Genomic DNA, 18994 nt, shown 5'->3' on the forward strand with positions numbered 1-18994 from the left:
CCAGTGGTGTTGCAGCGGTGCGACAGTGGTGCAATTGCCGTTGGTGTTGCTGTTGCTGCTGTCGATATTGCTGCTGTGGGTCGGATTGCTGTTGGTGCTGATGTTGCTGTTGGGGTTGCCGCTGTGTGTATACATGTGGCTTCAGCCGTGCTTTCCCAACCCCAAAGGCCGACGGTGGGCATCTGTGGCTGGTCTTGTCCTTGCGATCATGAATTCCAGATCTTGACATGTCCTGATGCCGATGCAGCTGCAAATACAAGTGCCGATGCCGATACAGATGGCGTCGCTGCGGCTATGGCTGCGTCTATGAGTGCGTCTGCTCTCGGTGACCACCCGCAGGAGATCCGGCATGCACGCACGATCGCGGGGCGGCCTCCTTGGCCGACTCGGCACATCCACCGGCACCGCAGACATGTCCCAGATCGACTCGCCGTGGCCTTCGTTGGCGGCTCTCCTTCGTCGCTGTCCGTCTTCTCGCCCTCGCCGCCCTCGCCGCTCGCAGGGCCTCCGCCGCTCCTATCACAGCGGACAACCCTCTGTCCTCGTGCCTCCCCAATCAGACAATAGCCGCTGCCGGCCGATTCGGTTTGCTGGGCTGATCAACAGGATCAGTCTGCGACCGCTGTCGTCCGGGGTCTCACACAGACCGATCGCAGCAACAACAAGCAGACCCAAAGCCTGCCGGTCGCCAGCCTCTCTCTGCCCCTCTCCTCTGCGGCTGTTTGCCGGCTCTCCACACTGTAGGCGGCTGCCAGGGGCATTGTGAGGTCCCCTGATCTTTGCCCCCTCTTGCTCGCCAGGCCCTGGCCCCCCTGCTCCATTGTACCCTCGCGGCGCTAAAAATACGATTCCGAAAGCTAATCAGGCTGCCGCATTCATCGTCGCCGCCCTTCCATTCACCTCCGACCCTATTCTCTTCAGAAATCCAAACAAAGGGTGGCTATCCTCATTAAAGACGATGCCTCGATTATTCCGCTGCAGCCTTCTCCTCCTGCTATCCCTCCTCCTTCTGTTCGGGCTTCCTTTATATACCAAGTGGCTTCTGTGACGCTACCACAAGACTCTTGGTGAAAAATCCTGCCAAGAAGCTCATCTGCGAAAGGGAGAGGCGTGCGCGAGGACCGACACCGTTCGAAGAAGGTGACAATGTTCTCCGTGTCCTGCGCTGCATCTGCATGGGGTCGACGATCCGCTGCAGTGCTGGTCTCTGTCTGAGGCTCCACATCCTGCCACATAGCGCTGCTCCTGCTTGCCGAGCGTCACCCAGACTTGTTGGCTGGGGCGGGGCACTCGGCTGGTGGCGATTTGCCGCTGCACCCTTGTCGCTGCATCCCTGTCCTTTCATGTTCTAACCAGTCCCAGCACTCCTGCCACATCCCTGGCTCACAGCAATCTCATCAGCAACTCCCATCTCTGGTCTCCGAACCGACGGCTGTCACTCATCCCTGTCAACACCGCCTGTGCACCAGCAAACGCCACCATGAACCAAATGATGTCTCCTGGACCCTACCCGCCGCATCTCCTCAGCAACGGAAACAACGCCATGATGATGCCAACAGTGGGCAACATGATGAATCCCATGTCGCCGATAAGCTCGATCCACCGCAACCCGTCGCAGTCGCCGTTTTGCGCCTCCAAAAACATCAACAGCACAGTGAATGTACGTTGCAGCCGTCCGGCCTCAGGAAGCGGTGGCCAGGCCGTTTCCCTCTGCGGGTTGGCGAGAGTTGGTCCGGCAGAGCTTTGATGTGTTGGGCCCATGAATTGAATTGGCAGGTCTGCGCGTAGTTGTGTGCTTGTGCCGGCGACGGATGTGGGGCCTGCGTTCTGTGAGTGCATATGGCGATTCAGGCGACTATCACTGTGTTTGGCTGCTTGTGATGGACAGTGGCTATCCTCAGCCAGGGCCGAGAGTGTCGGGAGATGGCGCTGATCGCTCGGGGATGTATGCAGCGACGACGCATGTGTGCTAGTCGCAAACTTGATTTTCTAACCCAATGCGTCGCTGGTGGATCCATCTGCTTCCTCTCTGGCGGATACTTTGATGCGAATCGCTGTCCTGGCGAACCGGAAACGGCCTCGGATCACATCCCTCGCTGGCGTTGGTCCCTTCAGTTTGTCCACAAACTTCATGGGTATGTCCTCTTGACCAGACATTGACTATGGGGGCGCAGCTCAGCGAATGTGCGCACCGATCGACCCAGGCCGGGCGGCTGGAGTCTGCTGGTCCCCAACGCACATTCCGTCGAACCACACATCTGACTCTGCTTCAACCACAGCATGGTGATCGACAAGATGTACCAGCACCTGATAAGCTGGAACTATTCTGGGTCATCCTTTGTTGTCTGCAATGTTCTGGAGTTCTCGCGAGATGTGCTTCCCAAGCGTAAGCAGAATGTGATCGACAGCGCCGCCCGTTGTCCGTTTACCGGATCTGTTGTTTGTGGCTTGTTGCTCTCGCCTTGGATTGCGGCTTTCGTCCCCTCCTTTCTTCATGGCATGTGTGCTGACCATCGTCCACCCATCCACCCATCGATCCATCCACCCATCGATCCATCCACCCATCGATCCATCCACCCATCTACCCATCTACCCGTCGTCGGTTGATCGATTCCCCCCCCCGCAATCTCGCCCGGTAGACTTCAAGCATAACAACTTTTCGAGCTTCGTGCGCCAGCTCAACATGTATGGCTTCCACAAAGTAAACAAGTCCCCACGGGGTAGTCGTGCCCTTGCCGAGAACCAAGTGTGGGAGTTCTCGCATCCAAAATTTCTGCGGGACCGACCCGATCTCCTCGACGAAATCAAGCGAAAGACGATCGAGTCCGAGACCTTGAGACGTGAGACTGGCGACATCCAAGCGCAGATGCAAATGATGCAGGTGCAGCAGTCCGATATGATCCAGCAGCTGCAGCACATGCAGGATGCCTTCAGCCAGGTTCTTCGTGAACTGGCCGACTCGCGCCGAAAGCAGGTCGTCCACCAGCAGATCATGAAGAGCATGATGGACTACATCAAGCAGAGCACCCCGCCCACACGTGAGTTGCTGCACCCTTTGCCCGCCTGGCTCGCTCTCGTTCTGCTGCCCTGCGCTGCCGGTTCATAGCAATCGTCCTCTGACAGCCATTTTTTGCCTTCTTTCCTGCTGCACAGATGTCCCCCCAGAAATCATGACCGAGTTCTGCGACCCAAAAGCCCAGGAACGTCCTGAGGAGCGGGTACCTCCAGGAGCACATCTGTACATGCACGCCATCAACAACCCCAGCATCGGAGCCCACAACGGCACCAACAGCTCCAGCAGCAACACCTTGAACGACTCGATGCCCAACTCCCAGACCAATTCGCAGAATCCTCCGCACGGGCTCGTCCTCGATGCCAACCTGACCAACCGGATCACCTCGGACCCTTATCTGTTCGGCGGCCACGGCACCGTCAGCGGCGCCGAAAACCCGCACCTCCACCCTCAAGTGATGCTTCCTTACCCACAATTTGGCGCCAACTATCTCCCAACCGCCACCATGGGCGTCTTGGGCTCGGGAGTTACCAACCATGGTCTCATCGAGGACGTCCTCAGCGACCATCTCCACGAGAACATTGACGAGATCGACAGCCTGAACTCGCCCTTTGACGACAACCCCCAGTCCAGAATCGACTCGGAGTTTGGCGAGTTTGGTGCCTGCGAGCCCCTTCCAGAGTTTCGCATCTGAAGGCGGCTGATCCAGGCAGCCCCGCCCACCACTCCCCCCCCCACAAACACCGAAGGATATCCAGACTCGCTCTCACGGGTCTGGCTTCGCTAGCCCACACCAACTTCCCTCCCACACACTTTCACCCGTCCCGTCCCGTTCCTTCTCTTCTCTTCTCTCCCGCCATGCCCTTCTAATTTGACTCCGCAAATGCCAATATATACTACACCTCGCTCACCCAGTCCGACTCTATCGCCACCACATTCTGTACGATCCAATACCCAAAGCTCAACCGAGTCAAGACATGAGCCCTCAGTCCCCAGTCCCCAGTTCCCAGTTCCCAGTCACCAGTCACCAGTCACCAGTCACCAGCTCCTAGTCCCTTTGTCTGCTTGTCCTTGATTCCTATATGTACAATTTCTCCAAAACGAAGAAACTAAATATATTACAGAGCGCACTCTGTTTGACAGTTGACTACTGGCTTTATGGATGCGAATACGCACATGTTCGTGAATTGTCCATCCGATTCAAGAAAGCTGGCAAGAGCGTCAGTGCTGATGAGTGGGACACCTCTCGTTGATGATTCGCCCAATGTATTGTCCCTTTGTCTGTCTGTGGCAACATCGTCTGTCCATCAGTCGCTCTGGATGGTGCACCAGGTCCAGTTCGTCGGGTCGTTTCCAGTGCTGCCGCTATCCCTTCTGAGCGGCACCAGCGCCTCCCTTGGCTCGCACACGCATTTCCATAATCTGTCGAGTGAGCTCGATCATTTTCTTGGTATCTGAAATTGAAGATTTTCGGCCACGGGCAAGGGGAGGGATGTGGGGAGGGGGCGGTCAGGGCAACTGTCGTCGCTCAGCCCTTCGTCTCTCCCTCGCTTCCTCCATCCCTCGCCCTCCCCCACATACGAGCACTGCTGGTTTTGCGCTGTCCCATGACAGTTTTCGCTCGTCTCTCTGTGCCCGACTTTTGAATAGCAAATCAAGGAGACTTATATCAGAAACAGTAAGGTTCAATGACCTACCCAGTGCCCGCTGCTTGTACTGAGGTACCTTCACTGCGCCGGATGACATGCTCTGGCTTGTATCTTTGAAGCCCGGGACCTTCGGGTTGATTGAAAGAAACACAACGTTAGATACTCGCCCTCTACATCTGCATCCTTCAGCCTCAGAAGATATCATGGCGCGATATGAAAGATCAAAGCTGTGGTGGCTCGTCGTTGATCCAAAAGACCTCGTCTGGTGAGCACACATAACATCTGCCCCAAACTAGCACTCACGCAGTCCCTCCATTTGCCGTAGACCATTGCCCCTCGTTGGGTTTCCATAGGAGTCTTGGTGTTGAAGATGATGGCACAGTCGATCGCAGCAGAGATATAGTCCCGGTTCACGCTGAACGACTTGGCGATGCTCGGGTTGTAGTTTGGATCGATGTTATGGTGGAAGGGCTTGCATCCCTATCGCCAACGCGATCGTCAGTGCGGCTCGCCAACGCTGCAGTCGCATCGGTGGCACGCATCGGTGGCACGCATGGTATTGCCTGATCAAGTGTATGGGCTGCCGATGTGACCTGCGCTGTCGCGAGTGTCCCTATTCGTATCTTCCTCCTCTCGACCAAAGCGGCTCAGAATGCTTCGCAGACCTACCTCCGAGATATGAAACGGATGGAAAGCATAGTCGGTGGCCCCACAGCAACCAAATGTTCCAACGGTCGAGTCGCTTCCGGAATACAGGGGTCGCTGGAGATGCTTGCGACAGTTCTGAAAGTCGACGCAGAGGAATAGGCTGCCACATGACTGGCACTTTAGGTGGTTGACCGTGCTCCAAATCCTGAGTGGGGATGGGTCCCCAAAAGAAGGCATGTGCTTAGTCCTTCTGCTGACAATGGCAGGTGATTGTGTGCTAAGGAGGGAGAGGAGTGCTCTTCAGCGGTTCTCGGAGCCCGTTCTTGGGGAAGGGGTGCGTTTGTCTCTCCCTCTGTTGCTGTGGGCGCTTGACGAGATAAGCTCGGGGATATGTGCAACGAGCTGTTACCTCCAGAAGATATTCTTCCAGCTAGGGTCCTGGCTGTGTATGGTGGCGATGTACTCGTTGATATTGAAGTTTGGATCTCTGTGTGAGGCAGAGGGAGAGGGACAGACGGCGATACTCGATGAGACTGGCATGCACGACATTTCCGCTGCCACCCCAAACCAGCTGCGACTGAACCCAGTACGCACATATTGCCCCCCCACCCCTCATATCATGCCATACCGGGTGTGTGCCGCCGTGATTTCGCCAAAGTAGTCCACCAGGATCCTCCCTTTGTCGCACCGGATGGATTTGTGCAGCGACTTTGGGTAGACCTTCTTGCACACCATGCAGCAGTACAACTGAACGGATCGGGGATCGTCTCCGAGCACCTCGCAGGTTTTGTAAAAGTAGATCTGGCTTGAGATCTTGTCGCGCGGATCGATGATGCGACCAAGCTCCTCGAGCGAGAACAACCTGGCAAGTCTGAGTGTCGTTGCCAATGTGAGTGAGTGAGTGAGTGAGTGAGTGAGTGAGTGAATGCCGAGGGCTGCTGGGTAAACATGGGGAAGCGTTGATGCAGGAGCGCGCCATGTAGTTTGTAGCTCGTAGCGATTCACCTCGACTCACTTGATCATGAGCCCTTTGTTGATGCAGCTCATATCGATGGGGACTGTCGCAGCAGATTACCACCGGAAATGGCATCAATGGAGGGGAGCATCGTGGCAGTTTGAGCAGACATGGCGACGGTGCGACGGGAACAGGATATCGAGTCGAGTAGCGTGGGATCAGTCCAACGATTAGATGGCCAGTGGATTCTGACTTGGGTCTCTCTCTCACACACACAGGCCAGAGAGCCATGCCAACCTTTGACAATCTCATTGATGTGGTCATGCAGGTACTTGAGACAAATGTCCTCCAAAGGCAGCATTTGCAGAAAGTTGGAGCTGATCAGGATACTGATTGCCGTCCTTGGCTCTACATTGCGTTGGGCCGCAGCCACAAATGAGCACCAAAGTGAGCAAACCTTGACCACACCAGATCCGGCACGAATGGCGGGGGCACTGGGAAATGCACAACCCAACGAATCGATGGGAAGCCGGTGGGACACACTGTCTCTCTCGCGCAGCGCAGGACTGGATCGCTTGCTCAAACGAGCTCATCGAATCATTTCAAGCATACCAAGCGAGGGCCGCTGTCGAGTGATATAGGACATGAGCCATTCAAAGACTTCGATATCGCAGTGGACGTCAATGTCGATGTGGTCGGTAGAGTTGCGGTCGTTGAGGTATGTTGAAAAGTACTTCATTTCGCGAAAGAGAAGCTGGCGCTTGCAGTAAAAGTCCCGCTTGGCTGTCGTGCACAGCATGGCGAACAGAGTGCGAGGCTTGAGAATCATGTCAAAGAGCAAGGGGCCACCGGCACTCATATCGTTGGAATTACAATCTTGAACTCGGTGTGCTTCAGGGAGGCTGCTGTGCTCGAGGGACAATCCTCAGGCAGCGAATGGGTCTGTCAAAGCAGACAAACACTCGCAAGCTCAACCCAGTTCCCGATTACCGCATCGCGCTCTCTCTCTCTCTCTCGCTCTCTCTGCTTGCATGGCTTCCAGTACCGTTTCTGTTCTCATCAAAGACGTGAATGATTATGTCCTTGCGGCGCTCTGAACTGGAGCTTGACGCCGCAGCCGAGGCAGGCTCGCCCGACTTGATCGAGTTTTGAGGCATCTGTGTCGAGCACGATCACAGGGAAGAGGGAGGGGGAGCGCGTGGAGATGCAAGGCTGGGTTATGGGAATCATGCTGCGTTTGGTTGATTCCCGCGTCTGGCTCAAAGCTCGCATAGTTTCTGCAGGGAAACGACCTACTTCTGCGATGCTACTCCGGGTGACTGTGTTCGTCCGGGGTTTATCGCCTCGACTCCATTCGTATTGAACTGCGGCTGCACAGAGCCGTGCCGGCGAGAGATGTTCGACGATTGCAGCGACGGTTAGCCCGCACCGCCCGTTTAAGCAAAGGGGCAGACGGCAATCAGGCCAATACACGCCAATGCAGGACAGTCGGGCGAGTAAATGGAAAAGCTGGTCAGAGCATTGGACCAGAGACATATGGGCTCGGCCGCCATGGCAGAGCTAGAGATCCGATTGATCGTGGATGTGCAATCCGCGAATAAGACACAAGAGGGACGGGAGAATCGTAGCGTACGCTTCTGCTTGGGATGAATAGGCGCACTCTTGGCCTCGGGCAGCAAGTGTGCCCCGTAGGAGTTCCAGTCGGGCATCGTGTCGAGTCGGCTGCGAAAAATGCGACGGCGGGTTGGGCTGCGGTGTCTGGCGAGGTGGCTTCGACAACCACCCAGGGCGGGACATCGAGTGCGAGCCGCTGTGATTGGCGGCGAGGGCAATCTCCGGGCCATGCCGACGATCTGGCCATGTATCTGCCAAGCAGAGATACTCTGCTCCAGATAACGAGGTGCGCACCGACTGTACTGTCGATTCCCTCGCCAGTCGATCTCCGTTCGTGGAGATTGGCCACGCAGATGCAGAAACGCGGCGCCCCAAGGAAAGATTGCGGACTGATCTCAGAAGCGATTCTGCGAGCCAAGACAGATGCATGCCACATCGTTGCGATCAGCGGCGATGTGGCGCAAAACATTGTTCCTCTCACAGGTGTGTATTGGTTTGCTGTGAAGTTGGCGTATCCATCGATTGACTCTCAATCTCGGGGACAGCCGAGTCTTTGCTGCTCAGCGGGTGCCCAGTCTCGACTTCTTGGCACCGGTTCTTGCGTTTCGGGTGCGGCTGGACTGCGGCGGTGTAGCAGCGGGCGTGGACTCGTCGTTTGAGTCGTCTTCGCCTTGGCTAGATGATGACAGGAATTCGTTGTCGCCGTTGAGCAGTGCCTCGAGACCAGCAGCGTGGTCGTCGTGAGAGACAGACTTTCGCTTTCGGGGACTCTGGACGCTCGCGACCGTGAGGGGGCTGACATCCGTTGAAGTACTGCCTTTGACTGCCCGACCAGGAAGTCCCTGACGAGGCATTTTGGGTGGGGTCTGCGGATCCAAAACGACGACGTGCTCGTCGGCAAGGCTTCGTTTGGCAGCCTTGGGTTTTGGTGGTGCTCTGCGGCTGGGGCCTGGATCTCCATCGACAGCATTCACAGCTGGACTGCTGCTGCTCGGTGCGCCTGCGGTTTCGTCGTCCGAATCCAGCACGACAACACGCTTGGCTCGTTTCGACGATGATAGCGCCAACGACGGGATCGGACGGGCTGGCTGCACATCGAGCTTGCTGTCGGACTCGCTCTCCGAAAGCGGCACATTGCGTGCCGAGGGGACTCTGATGAGCTTGCCTGTCAGTTCCAGCAAGACCGATGGTCAGGAAACCCAATCGATGGCCATATCGAGTGCCAAGGGCATCTGGGCTTCAAGCAGTGACCGACTCGCCAGCCGACATACCCTTTCTCTTTGGAGCATAGTCTTCGTCGCTCGCAGGCTCTTCCTCGTCGTCGTCGTCATCGTCGTCGTCTTCATCGTCGTCGTCGAGCTCTTCCTCGCTCTCGTCTCCGTCTTCCATCAGCCTAATGCCGCCATCATCACTCTCTGCTGCCTCGTCCTCGATATAGTGGTAGTGACTGTCGCTGCCATCGTCATCGGTGGCAAGATACTCGTCGTCCTCGTCCTGCTCCGAGTCGTTGTTTGTGTACTCGTCGTACGGGTCGGTTTCATCGACGCCGAACGCTCTGAGGGTGGCTTCGTCATGGTCATAGATCTGTCCACAGTTGATGCATTCGGTTCCAGTGATTTCCCAGCCGCAGGAACCACAACGCCGAACGCCGTCATCGTGGTCCAAGACGGCTTGGGTCTGTGCAGCAAATATAGTGCCCCAGGGATCGCGCATCTCGTCGGAGACATCTGGGTGGCATTTGCGAAACAGGCAGTGTTTGCTGAGTGGGCTCGAGCGATGCTGCTCTTGTTTTTCAGTTTACCCTCCATTGTCACATCTGTGAGGAGTGTGGCACTAGCGATGCTGAGGCTCGTTCCGATCTTACCGAGCAAGCGCTTGTAGTGTTCCTTCTTCGATTTGCCCTTGGGGCCGTCAGGGAGGCTTTGGATGATGGACTTTGAGACAACGGATTTAATCAAGTGTAACCGCAGAGACGGCAGTTTGGCGGTGTTGCCCTCTATGTTGCTTGGAACGCATTCCTCATCGAGATGGAGGTGCTGTCGACACTTACATCAATGTGGTGCCTCAGGAGCAGGGTGGGAACGGGTTTCTGTTCGATGTGTCCTCGGCAGGTCGGACAACGCTTGCGCTCGCCCCGCTGGAGCCAAGAGCGGATGCAGCCAAAGCAGAAGCTGTGGCCTAAACAACAGACATCGCATTGGTACCAACACAGCGGACAGTGTCGTGTGCATCTCCTCTAGTGTGCCGGAGCAAGGAGCCATGCTGCTCTTGGGAATTCAAAATGACCCGCCTCGACGTGTGTCGCCATCGATTGCAGTTTGTGTCATTCCAAAGTTGCACTCTGGACATACCACACTCAATGGTGTGCGGGGCCACCATGATCTCCAAACAGATGGCGCACACCAGCCAGCTGAGCGACTCAGCATCTAGGATCAGGGCATGGTAGTTTCGATGGAAGAATGTCCAATGTGGAGTTAGTGGGTGGTGACTGCTGGCGATGAGTTTGGGGGATGTGCCCCCCATCGAATGCTTGTGGCGGTGCCGTATCTGCCTTTCATCATTCCCCTCTCACGGACTGACAATATGGCCGCACTCGGGTTGTCTACCTTGAGTTCCCTTGGTCCCAGAAGGCCTCTTGGCAGGGTCGTCTTGACCGACGGCGGGATCGCACTGCACTGATACGCTGGTGAGTTGCGGGCACAGGTTGCATTGGACGTGGACTGAGGCTTGGGGCCGAGTGGGTCGTGCGCTGGCTTGTCCGAAAGCGTTGTCTGTCGTGCGCTTGTCTTTGGTGCAGCTTTGGGCTTGAGCCTGGGTTTGGCTGGGGTTGCTGGGCACTGGGACGCTGGCCGACGAAGCAATAAAGTCTTCGAGCATCACCACTGGGAAGCACGAACCAAGGCGTCCACGGCCGTGAGTAGTGAGCATATGATCGGGGGACTCGGTGAGATGTGCCGAGAGTAATACCATAGTAGGGGGATGGCAAGGATCAAGATTCGCATGGCAAAGCGTGCTGGATGCAAGCCCCGGTCGTTCAGCACCCACGGAGAATGCTCGTTCGGGGAGGATTGGGGTGGTGGGCTAAGGAAAGGGCTCGGTCACAACACGGAATGCAGACGACATACTCTTCGACTGCAGGCGCTGGACTGACGACAGGAGCGACAGCGAGAGGGGCGTGCACGCTTCCGGATACTTGGTGTGCAGCACTCTCTCGAGCGAGGAAGTGTTGATGCTTGATCCAGGATGCAGCATCGCTGTGATCTCTGGTGGCAGCTGGCCCGACGGAGCAGGCTTGCTGACGGCTTGGGGCGGCAGATGCTCGGGCTTGACGGTGTTCATATCTTCGGTGTCTGCCGGTGGACTGAGATCCGGCTCGGCCGTGCTGCTGGTGCTGGTGCTGGTGCTGGCGATCGCGGCGGCTGCCTGGACGACTGCTGCAGAGCCCGCGGGGCTGCCGGCGCTCTTCTTCTTGCCCTTCTTTTTCTTCTTGGTCAAAGTGGCGAAGTCTGGGGTTCGGGCGGGGCTCCCCCCGCTCGGGCGGGCCTCTGGCTGCCGCATCGCTTGTCGCTGCTGCTGCTGCTGCTGCTCGCTTGCGGGATCGGTCGCAGGCCGGCAATCAGATCGGGATCGGCGGGGTCTTGTGCATCCGCCCTCGCAGACAGGCGCTGGATCCGGCTGTGCCACCGGCTCGAGCCGCACTCCAATCTTTCCCGATATGGGCATAGCGTTTGCCTTTTCGGCCGACTCTGGCTCTCTTGCTTTCGATCGCCAACGAAGCGCTTTGGTCTTCCTGCGCGCATCCACTCCAACGGAACCCAGGTGTGTATTCGCCGTCGCTGCTGATCAGCCGATCGCCCGGAGCATACAAGTACGGCGCTTGCCTGATCCTGCTTCATCCGCTCACACTGCCTGTCGTGTGCGCTCGGTACTCGTCTGACCTCAGCCAGCGCATGTTCGTGCGTCGCCTCGCCGTCCTCGCCGATCCCAGCAGCCGCTTTCCCCGCCGTCTGAGCAGCGCCATCTGCGTCCCCCAAGTCTGGCCGATCCGACTTTACGTCCTTCCCAGCCTCCGCACAAGCCCGTTCATCGCCATGAAGCAGCCCACACTCAAGTAAGCGTCGCTGCCCAGGCGCCAGACGGATTCGCCACGAGGGCGACACTGCTCAGGATCGACAGTGCGTCGCCGGGATGTATCTGGCGATATTTGCATCAGCCATGGAGCTGGATGCCGACGGGAAATATGGCTGCTGATTGAAATATCGCCATCCGTTGCGATGTCGATACGAACCAGATTCTGGCTGAGCTCGGCATCGTCCAAAGGCCAGCCCTCGGCTCGCGAAGCATCGAGCCGCACCAAGGCACAAGAGAACACCGACGGAGGCGCTGTTGCCGAGGAGGCGTCTCGCATGGACTCGTCAGCCGCCAGCGACGATGACAGTGCCGCTGACACCACCAAGGCCGTTGCAGCGTCGCCCGAGAAGCCGCCAGCCAAGAGTGAGTTGCCTCCCGCCCCCGTTCTTCCTGTTGCTGGACCACAACGAGCTGTCACAGCGACTCTCAAAGACTGCAAGGCCGGCCCAGACAGCATGTTTCAGACACACCATGTGGTCTTGGTGGACTGACGCCGACCGCTCTGCCGCTTCTCCCTTCTTCCGACGACTCTTTGGGACGGTGCACAGAGCGCCGTGTCCGCCAGATCCGAGACGAATCGGACTCATCGGACCACGAAGCTTCGGCCAAAGTAGCAGAGCCCTCGAGCAAGAAAGCGCGGACAGCCTCCCCAAAGCGCGGAGGATCACCCAAGTCGGCTCGCTCAGGATCCCCCGAGCCCCCACATCAGGCGACAGAGCTTGAGCCGACCAGTCTTGCCAGCCCTGCTCAGTCGCCCGCAGCACCTGCAGCCGTTTGCAGCGGAGATGACACAGACGCCGACAGCGATGGCGCAACGAATGCCGACAGCGACGACGAGCCGAAGCCCAAGAAATCGGTAAGAGCGATGGACGAGCACCACGAATCATCGAGCCAAGGGGGAGGGAGCATTCGATTGTCGGCAATGCCTTGCTCGACAGCTAAAGGCGTTTGGCGACGGGAATGGGCAGAAAAAGGCAAGCTCTCCCAAGAAGCCGGCAAAGAGCGCCAAGACAGCGGGAATCTTTGGCATGTCGACCCAGTCCAAGCCTTCAGAGTCTCAGTGGAAGGCAGGATCCAAGTATGGCAGCAATCCAGGATCGGATGCAGTCTGGGGCCGAGCATTCTTGCGATGTTGTTCGATTAACGATCTCAATTCACCGCGATGCACCCGATGCGCTTGATCGCTGGATGCACTGGGTGTGTCCATCGTATGTGCAACAGGGTTCCATATGCCGCCCTCTGCGAAACCTTCGTCCAAATCGAGGCTACCACAAAGCGGTGAGTTTTTGATTTTGGCGGCAAATGCATCGCTGGAAATCGACTGGTAGCGACCGATGACTCCATCCTGACCCAAGCTGTCTTTGTTGACGATTCGGGCCCATGCAGGCTGGAGATCACCGATATCCTGACCAAGTTCTTCCAGCGGGTTATTTCGCTGAGCCCTTCGAACCTGACCCAGTGCATCTATCTGTGCATCAACCGCGTGAGTCCATGCAGGGCAGAGGCGCTGTTGATTGGTTGAGCCACTGTAACAAGCGCGAATGAGGAGGGAACGGGTGTTTCGTCACGGCGCAGCTGTGCTAAGGCTATGGGTATCTCCCACATGCGCCGGCAGATCGGCCCCGAGTACGAAGGTCGCGAACTTCACGTCGGCGACAGCATCCTGATGAAAGCTGTTGTGGAGGCCACGGGACGCAATCTCCAAGCGCTCAAGGCCGATGTGGTCGAGCACGGTGACTTGGGAACCGTTGCCGAGCAGAGCCGCGGCAAACAGAGGACCCTTGCGACTCCACAGCCACTGACTGTTCCTCAAGTGTTTGACACCCTGAAGACCATCTCGGAGATCACAGGAACGAGTGTAGGTGGCTTTGAAGTGTGGTTGAGGCGGGGAAAGAGGCGTCAGATAGCATCATGCTGCGACACACACGGCTTCTCGCGGCAGAGGAATGGAGGTGGCGGGCTTTTTTTCGATCGAAAGAATGGGTGAGAGGGATGCTGTTTCTTGATCAAGCCGTGCTGTGGCTGACGAGCGTGTCTGCAGTCCCAGAAAAGAAAGATCGACCTGATTCGCAAGATGCTCGTCGCTTGTCGCGAGAACGAAGCCAAGTATATCATCAGGCAAGCGTCCGGACAAGAACACCGGCTTGGCACGCATTCACGCCCTGCGTGGGAATCGATTGTGCAGGCCTCTGACGTGGCGTCTCTCGAACACCATCTGCTGCTGTCTGCAACAGATCTCTTGCTGGCACGTTGCGTATCGGCCTCGCCGAGCAGACAGTTCTCCAATCGCTGGCACGCGCGTTTGTGTTGAATGATTCCGGTGAGTCGTTTGGCTAAGGACGCTGTTTCTGGGACAAAGTGTCAAGGAACCGTTGGTGACGACGGCAAATGCTCCGATCCATCACGGCGATGCTTGCGGATGAGGCAGCTTTGTGGCGGTCGCGTGAGATCCCCGTTCTCATAGCCAGTGTTGGCACTCCGTGATCCGCTGTGCCAGAGACTCGCAAGATGTCCAAGGACAAGCTCGAGAACGAGCTCGCTTCTGCGACGGCAATTGTCAAGCAAGTTTACACGTGAGTGGCCGCGGCTGAGCTGCCATGAGCCCGAAAGGGAGCTTTCTCGAGCTGACGTTATCATGCACAACAGGGAGCTGCCAACATACGACCAGATCGTCCCGGCGTTGCTGGAGCACGGCGTCCACCATCTGCCAGAGCACTGCAAGCTAACTCCAGGTAAATCATGCTCGAGCGCGCATGTCTTGCCGGCAATGTTGTGGGGACTAACACCCAGATGTGTGTGGCCCGGCCGGTACAGGCATTCCGCTCAAGCCCATGCTTGCCCATCCCACCAAGAGTCTGACTGAGGTGCTGGATCGGTTCGAGAACATGACCTTCAGTTGCGAATACAAATACGATGGCGAACGCGCTCAGGTAAAGATCAATCGGCGCTGGAGCAGCGAGACAGAGTAGCGGACTGGGTAGAATAGCACACGAGCCTGTTGCTGTTGGAGGAGAGTGTCGGAGCGGCGAATGGCGCGTTTGCATACACTAACGATTGGATGTGTTGCGACACTGGCGTCCGATGCTGTTCCAGATTCATCGCCTGGAAGATGGCTCCGTCATGATCTTCAGCAGAAACTCTGAGAATCTGTCAGTCAAATACCCGGATATCATCGCCCGTGTCCCCGCGGTATGGAACTCCCACGAGCGCCTTCAAGCGGGTCGCTGATGGATGTGATATGTCGCTGATGAACAGTATCTCGTGTGAGGGCAGGAATGTGGAGGTCTCTGCTGGGTCCTGACGCTGACCGACTCGATCGATATTTATGCATGCTCGTCGTGGACGTGGGGGTTCCCCAGATATCCAAGCCCGATGTGACGTCGTTCGTGCTGGATTGCGAGGCTGTTGCCTGGGACCGCGAAAAGAAATGCATCCTCCCATTCCAGGTGCTGAGCACACGCAAGAAGAAGGACGTAACCGCGGAGGAAGTCAAGATCCAGGTGTGCGTGTTTGTGTTCGACCTGCTGTATTTCAATGGAAAGGTAAGGCTTGAGCTGGAGGAGAAGGGTCAGACGCAGCGTAGAGGCGAGGTTGTGGCGATCACGGTCTTGGTGGTGGCGGTCTTGGTTGCGATGCCCTTGGTGGTGGTGGACGGGCTTCATTTGGTTGATCATGATTCGTTCCGCAGCCCGTGACTGGCGAGCCTTTGAAGACTCGTCGGCAGCTTCTCGAAGAGAACTTTATCGAGATCGAGGGAGGATTCCACTTCTCCAAGAGCATGGAAAGCAGCAACGTGGAAGAGATCCAGACCTTCCTGAACGAGGCGATTGTTGGTACGTCGAGGGAGGGGTGCAGGGCGGTGATGATTTCAGGATACTCGCAGGACCGGGCGCCATGCTGCACTTGATGGGAGGGTGAGCATTGGGCAGTAACCGAACAGAGTCGCGACATGGGTCCAAGTGACGGATGTGCGGCTATGCTTTCGACAAAGTCTGCATGCTAACAGTGTCGTTGCGCATCTGTGGTGGCTGGTGTTCCAGGCAACTGCGAGGGCCTGATGGTCAAGACGCTGGAAAAGGAGGCCAGCTACGAGCCAAGCAAGCGCTCACGAAACTGGCTCAAGGTAATCCTTCAAGGGCAAACTGATCCATCAGGCGCGGGGTTGAACAGCACGACTAAGGATGCTCGCCGCACACACGATGGTGCCCTGACCACCGATTCGAATGCTCAATGTAGGTCAAGAAGGACTATCTTTCGGGTCTCGGCGACTCGCTCGATCTGGTAGTGATTGGCGGCTGGTACGGACGAGGCAAGCGCACGGGCACATACGGAGCATATCTCTTGGCCTGCTACGACGAAGACCGCGAGGAATACCAGAGCATCTGCAAGGTAAAATCGGCCAGCAAGGGAGCACACTGCCGGTGTGGTAGTGGGTGATGGCTATGGTTGTCGGCGAGAGTGGTGAGAGGCGCAGTCGTGGTGAAGGCCAGTTCGACTGATGATGGGCAGCTTTAACTGACGCTGGACACGGACGCAGATGGGCACCGGCTTTGACGACGAGAGTCTGGCGGGCCACTACAAGTTCCTAAGCGAGCACACCATCGAGGCACCCAAGAACTACTACAACATCAGTGACAACCCGAACGTCCGGCCGGATGTGTGGTTCGATGCCGTGCAGGTCTGGGAAGTCAAGTGTGCGGATCTGTCGATCTCGCCAGTGCACCGGGCGGCCATGGGGCTCGTTGCCGAGGATAAGGGCATCAGTCTCCGATTTCCACGATTCATCCGCATTCGCGACGATAAGGGCCCGTCGGATGCCACGTCGGCGGCGCAGGTTGCGGAGATGTATCAGAGCCAGAACATCAACCCCGTGCACGGAAACAAGAGCAGGGACGACGACTTTTGAGTGTGCGACGAGGCCAAGCGGGACTGCGAGGGGTCGCGGCAATACAGCGCTCCAAGTGAATATGGGAGGCACCGTTTTAAGCCAGGGCAGTTGTTGCTTGCCGGGAACTGAATACATGCGCACCAACTGCAATCATGGCCAAACAGTATACTCGAGGAGACCGAGGTCGTCATCGCCTTTGCAATGCGTCATGGCGCCAAGGCAAGGGCTATGCATCCAGTCCCAGGAGGCAGCGGTTTGCTCGGTACTTTGGGCAGTGCAGGTCGATTGTGCAGGTCGATTGTGGAAACCGGAGAGCGACCCGCGGTCGTCACTCGGGGTGATCTGTTGAATTGCATGTGGCTCAGTGGACTCGTCCTCGTCACATACTGCATGTTCATGGAAGCGGGTGCGTGTATACAGGAGCGCCATGGACAGGAGTTGTACACCCTGCGCACTTGTCGTTCCTGCATGGTGACAAGCCGGCGCACCAGGCACAGGCGCGGTGAGACGATGCTGTGCAAGCCCAGGCGCACAAACGGTCGTCCGAAGCGGAAGCTGGTGCCTGGAGAAGGAGGGGGCTGGTGCGAGAAGAGGGTGCTTGTGCGCCGTGCTGATGCGGCCATCACAAGCACCCAGCCGACGCAAGGAAGCAGCAGACCAGCGACAACGACGTGGGTCTGGAAGGAGCAGGCGGATGGCATGCGGATGGCATGCGGATGGCAGGCGGATGGCAGGCGGACCCGAGAACAGGCGATAGCGCCGGCGATTGCCGGCTGGGGCCGGGAACAAGCCGGCGCGGAAGGCACCCGGTATGTTCCGCAAGGGGCGGCACGCGCGGCCAGATGGGACAGGTGGGACAGGCGGCGTGGGCGCGGGAGGCGACAGGAGACGGGCAAGGGCGCCGGGCGACACCAACCAAGGGGCGAGGAGCGACGCGCAGGGGCGCGTGCGCAGACGCGTGGTGCGGCGCGGCACTGCAGACAATGGGGAGACCAAGCAGACGACTATGGACAGGGCGGGAGCACAAGCGGCCTGTGCTTGCGACACAGTACAGTGGCACCTTCTGTGGCCCCAAAATGCGAGTTGACGCGAAGACACGCGCAGGGGGCGGATATGCGCCGCGGCGATGGAAGGGAGCCGGGCGAGGCGGCGAACATCGGCCAGCGACCGACGACTGCTGTGCGGCGGCAGTCAGGGCGCCTCCGAAGGTTCACGCAATAGCAGCCGCTGCTGCAGACAGGACGATGGCCGCAGCATATCGGGCCAGCCAACACAACACACGCGTTCGCAGGCAGTCCGATGCGCACTCTCACAGATCGGCAGCGAGAGGCGGTCGCGGTGGGGGGACAAACAGAGGCAGCGCAGGCCTTTGTGTCGCGGCGCCCGATGACGAGCCCACATGATCAGCCGGCTGTGTGACCACGGTTCTCTATCTCTCGGGCAACAAGGCGGCCGTGCAACCGGCGGAGGCAGGAGCAGAGCCGATTGGGGAGGCCAGGGCCGCGAGACACGCGGCGGGGCCAGACAGGCGATACAGCAAGCGACGGCGCCGGTGGCAGGCGGGGTGCGGCTCAGTGGGCCGCACAAGCCGCGCAGACGCGCCAACGCCAAACAACGCGCTGCAGACAAGGGCCAATAAGCCGTGAGACAAGCTGCCACTGTGGCTGCCTCGCGGGCTGGCGCGGAGCGGCCGACGGCACAGAGGACAATGGGGATGCTGCGTCGGACAGCAAGGGCACTCGCTCACACAGACAGGGGACCGCGGCAAAGGACGCAGCGCGACCCGCGCGCCACCGCGCACAAGGGGCGAGCCCAGAAGCCAGTATCGGCCGTGGTGGCGGCAGGAGCACCTTGTGCGGCGCGGCAGGCGGGTGCGTCACGCCGCGGGGGCGGCAGCAGCACAGCGGCGACACGGGGACGTGACGCTGCCCAAAACGGGCGAGCGGTGCGCGTCGGGAGGCGCGATGCGACGCGTTCAAGGCAGGGCAGGCTGACAAGAAGGGCGGCGAGATAGGGGGGGCCTTGTTGCGGATGATCCAAGGCGGCTCTGTGTCATGAGCGGTATGAGAAGAAAGAGGTCGCCTTGCTGCCACAGG

At 58.2% G+C, this 18994-nt stretch overlaps 6 protein-coding genes across 6 annotated transcripts; 4 read left to right on the forward strand and 2 right to left on the reverse strand.

The window, feature by feature from the left end:
- The first annotated feature begins 209 nt into the window (after positions 1-209).
- Positions 210-1388, forward strand: BJ171DRAFT_174375 (uncharacterized protein). Its single transcript, XM_053105994.1, has 3 exons — positions 210-762; positions 922-1140; positions 1363-1388. The coding sequence occupies exons 1-2, from the start codon at positions 350-352 to the stop codon at positions 1046-1048; spliced, it is 540 nt and encodes a 179-aa protein (XP_052971122.1). The 5' UTR covers positions 210-349; the 3' UTR covers positions 1049-1140; positions 1363-1388.
- Positions 1389-2280: 892 nt separating this feature from the next.
- Positions 2281-3106, forward strand: BJ171DRAFT_418917 (HSF-type DNA-binding-domain-containing protein; the record flags this gene model as incomplete). Its single annotated transcript, XM_053107361.1, has 2 exons — positions 2281-2386; positions 2640-3106. The coding sequence occupies 2 exons, from the start codon at positions 2281-2283 to the stop codon at positions 3104-3106; spliced, it is 573 nt and encodes a 190-aa protein (XP_052971123.1).
- Positions 3107-5195: 2089 nt separating this feature from the next.
- Positions 5196-8104, reverse strand: BJ171DRAFT_174555 (uncharacterized protein). Its single transcript, XM_053105996.1, has 8 exons — positions 7562-8104; positions 7311-7422; positions 6878-7048; positions 6563-6673; positions 6326-6368; positions 5939-6181; positions 5720-5797; positions 5196-5515 (listed from the first exon to the last, which is right to left on the reverse strand). The coding sequence occupies exons 1-8, from the start codon at positions 7799-7801 to the stop codon at positions 5230-5232; spliced, it is 1284 nt and encodes a 427-aa protein (XP_052971124.1). The 5' UTR covers positions 7802-8104; the 3' UTR covers positions 5196-5229.
- Positions 8105-8439: 335 nt separating this feature from the next.
- On the reverse strand, positions 8440-11437 carry BJ171DRAFT_577402 (uncharacterized protein; the record flags this gene model as incomplete). The annotated part of the gene is made up of 7 exons (XM_053113808.1): positions 8440-9044; positions 9151-9606; positions 9744-9813; positions 9930-10057; positions 10231-10305; positions 10486-10761; positions 11005-11437. 7 exons carry the CDS (start codon positions 11435-11437, stop codon positions 8440-8442), a joined length of 2043 nt encoding a protein of 680 aa, XP_052971125.1.
- Positions 11438-12634: 1197 nt separating this feature from the next.
- BJ171DRAFT_174435 (ATP-dependent DNA ligase) lies at positions 12635-16982 on the forward strand. Its single transcript, XM_053105995.1, has 15 exons — positions 12635-12866; positions 13232-13288; positions 13397-13493; positions 13626-13868; positions 14052-14128; positions 14245-14330; positions 14508-14583; positions 14657-14742; positions 14825-14940; positions 15104-15199; positions 15370-15552; positions 15699-15843; positions 16051-16133; positions 16247-16399; positions 16548-16982. The coding sequence occupies exons 1-15, from the start codon at positions 12796-12798 to the stop codon at positions 16914-16916; spliced, it is 1938 nt and encodes a 645-aa protein (XP_052971126.1). The 5' UTR covers positions 12635-12795; the 3' UTR covers positions 16917-16982.
- Positions 16983-18821, forward strand: BJ171DRAFT_627171 (uncharacterized protein; the record flags this gene model as incomplete). The annotated part of the gene is made up of 2 exons (XM_053115544.1): positions 16983-18106; positions 18347-18821. Exons 1-2 carry the CDS (start codon positions 17100-17102, stop codon positions 18819-18821), a joined length of 1482 nt encoding a protein of 493 aa, XP_052971127.1. The 5' UTR covers positions 16983-17099.
- Positions 18822-18994: the final 173 nt, after the last annotated feature.

Source organism: Polychytrium aggregatum (genome assembly GCF_025602895.1).
Source record: "Polychytrium aggregatum strain JEL109 chromosome Unknown BJ171scaffold_3, whole genome shotgun sequence".
Lineage (NCBI taxonomy): Eukaryota > Fungi > Chytridiomycota > Chytridiomycetes > Polychytriales > Polychytrium > Polychytrium aggregatum.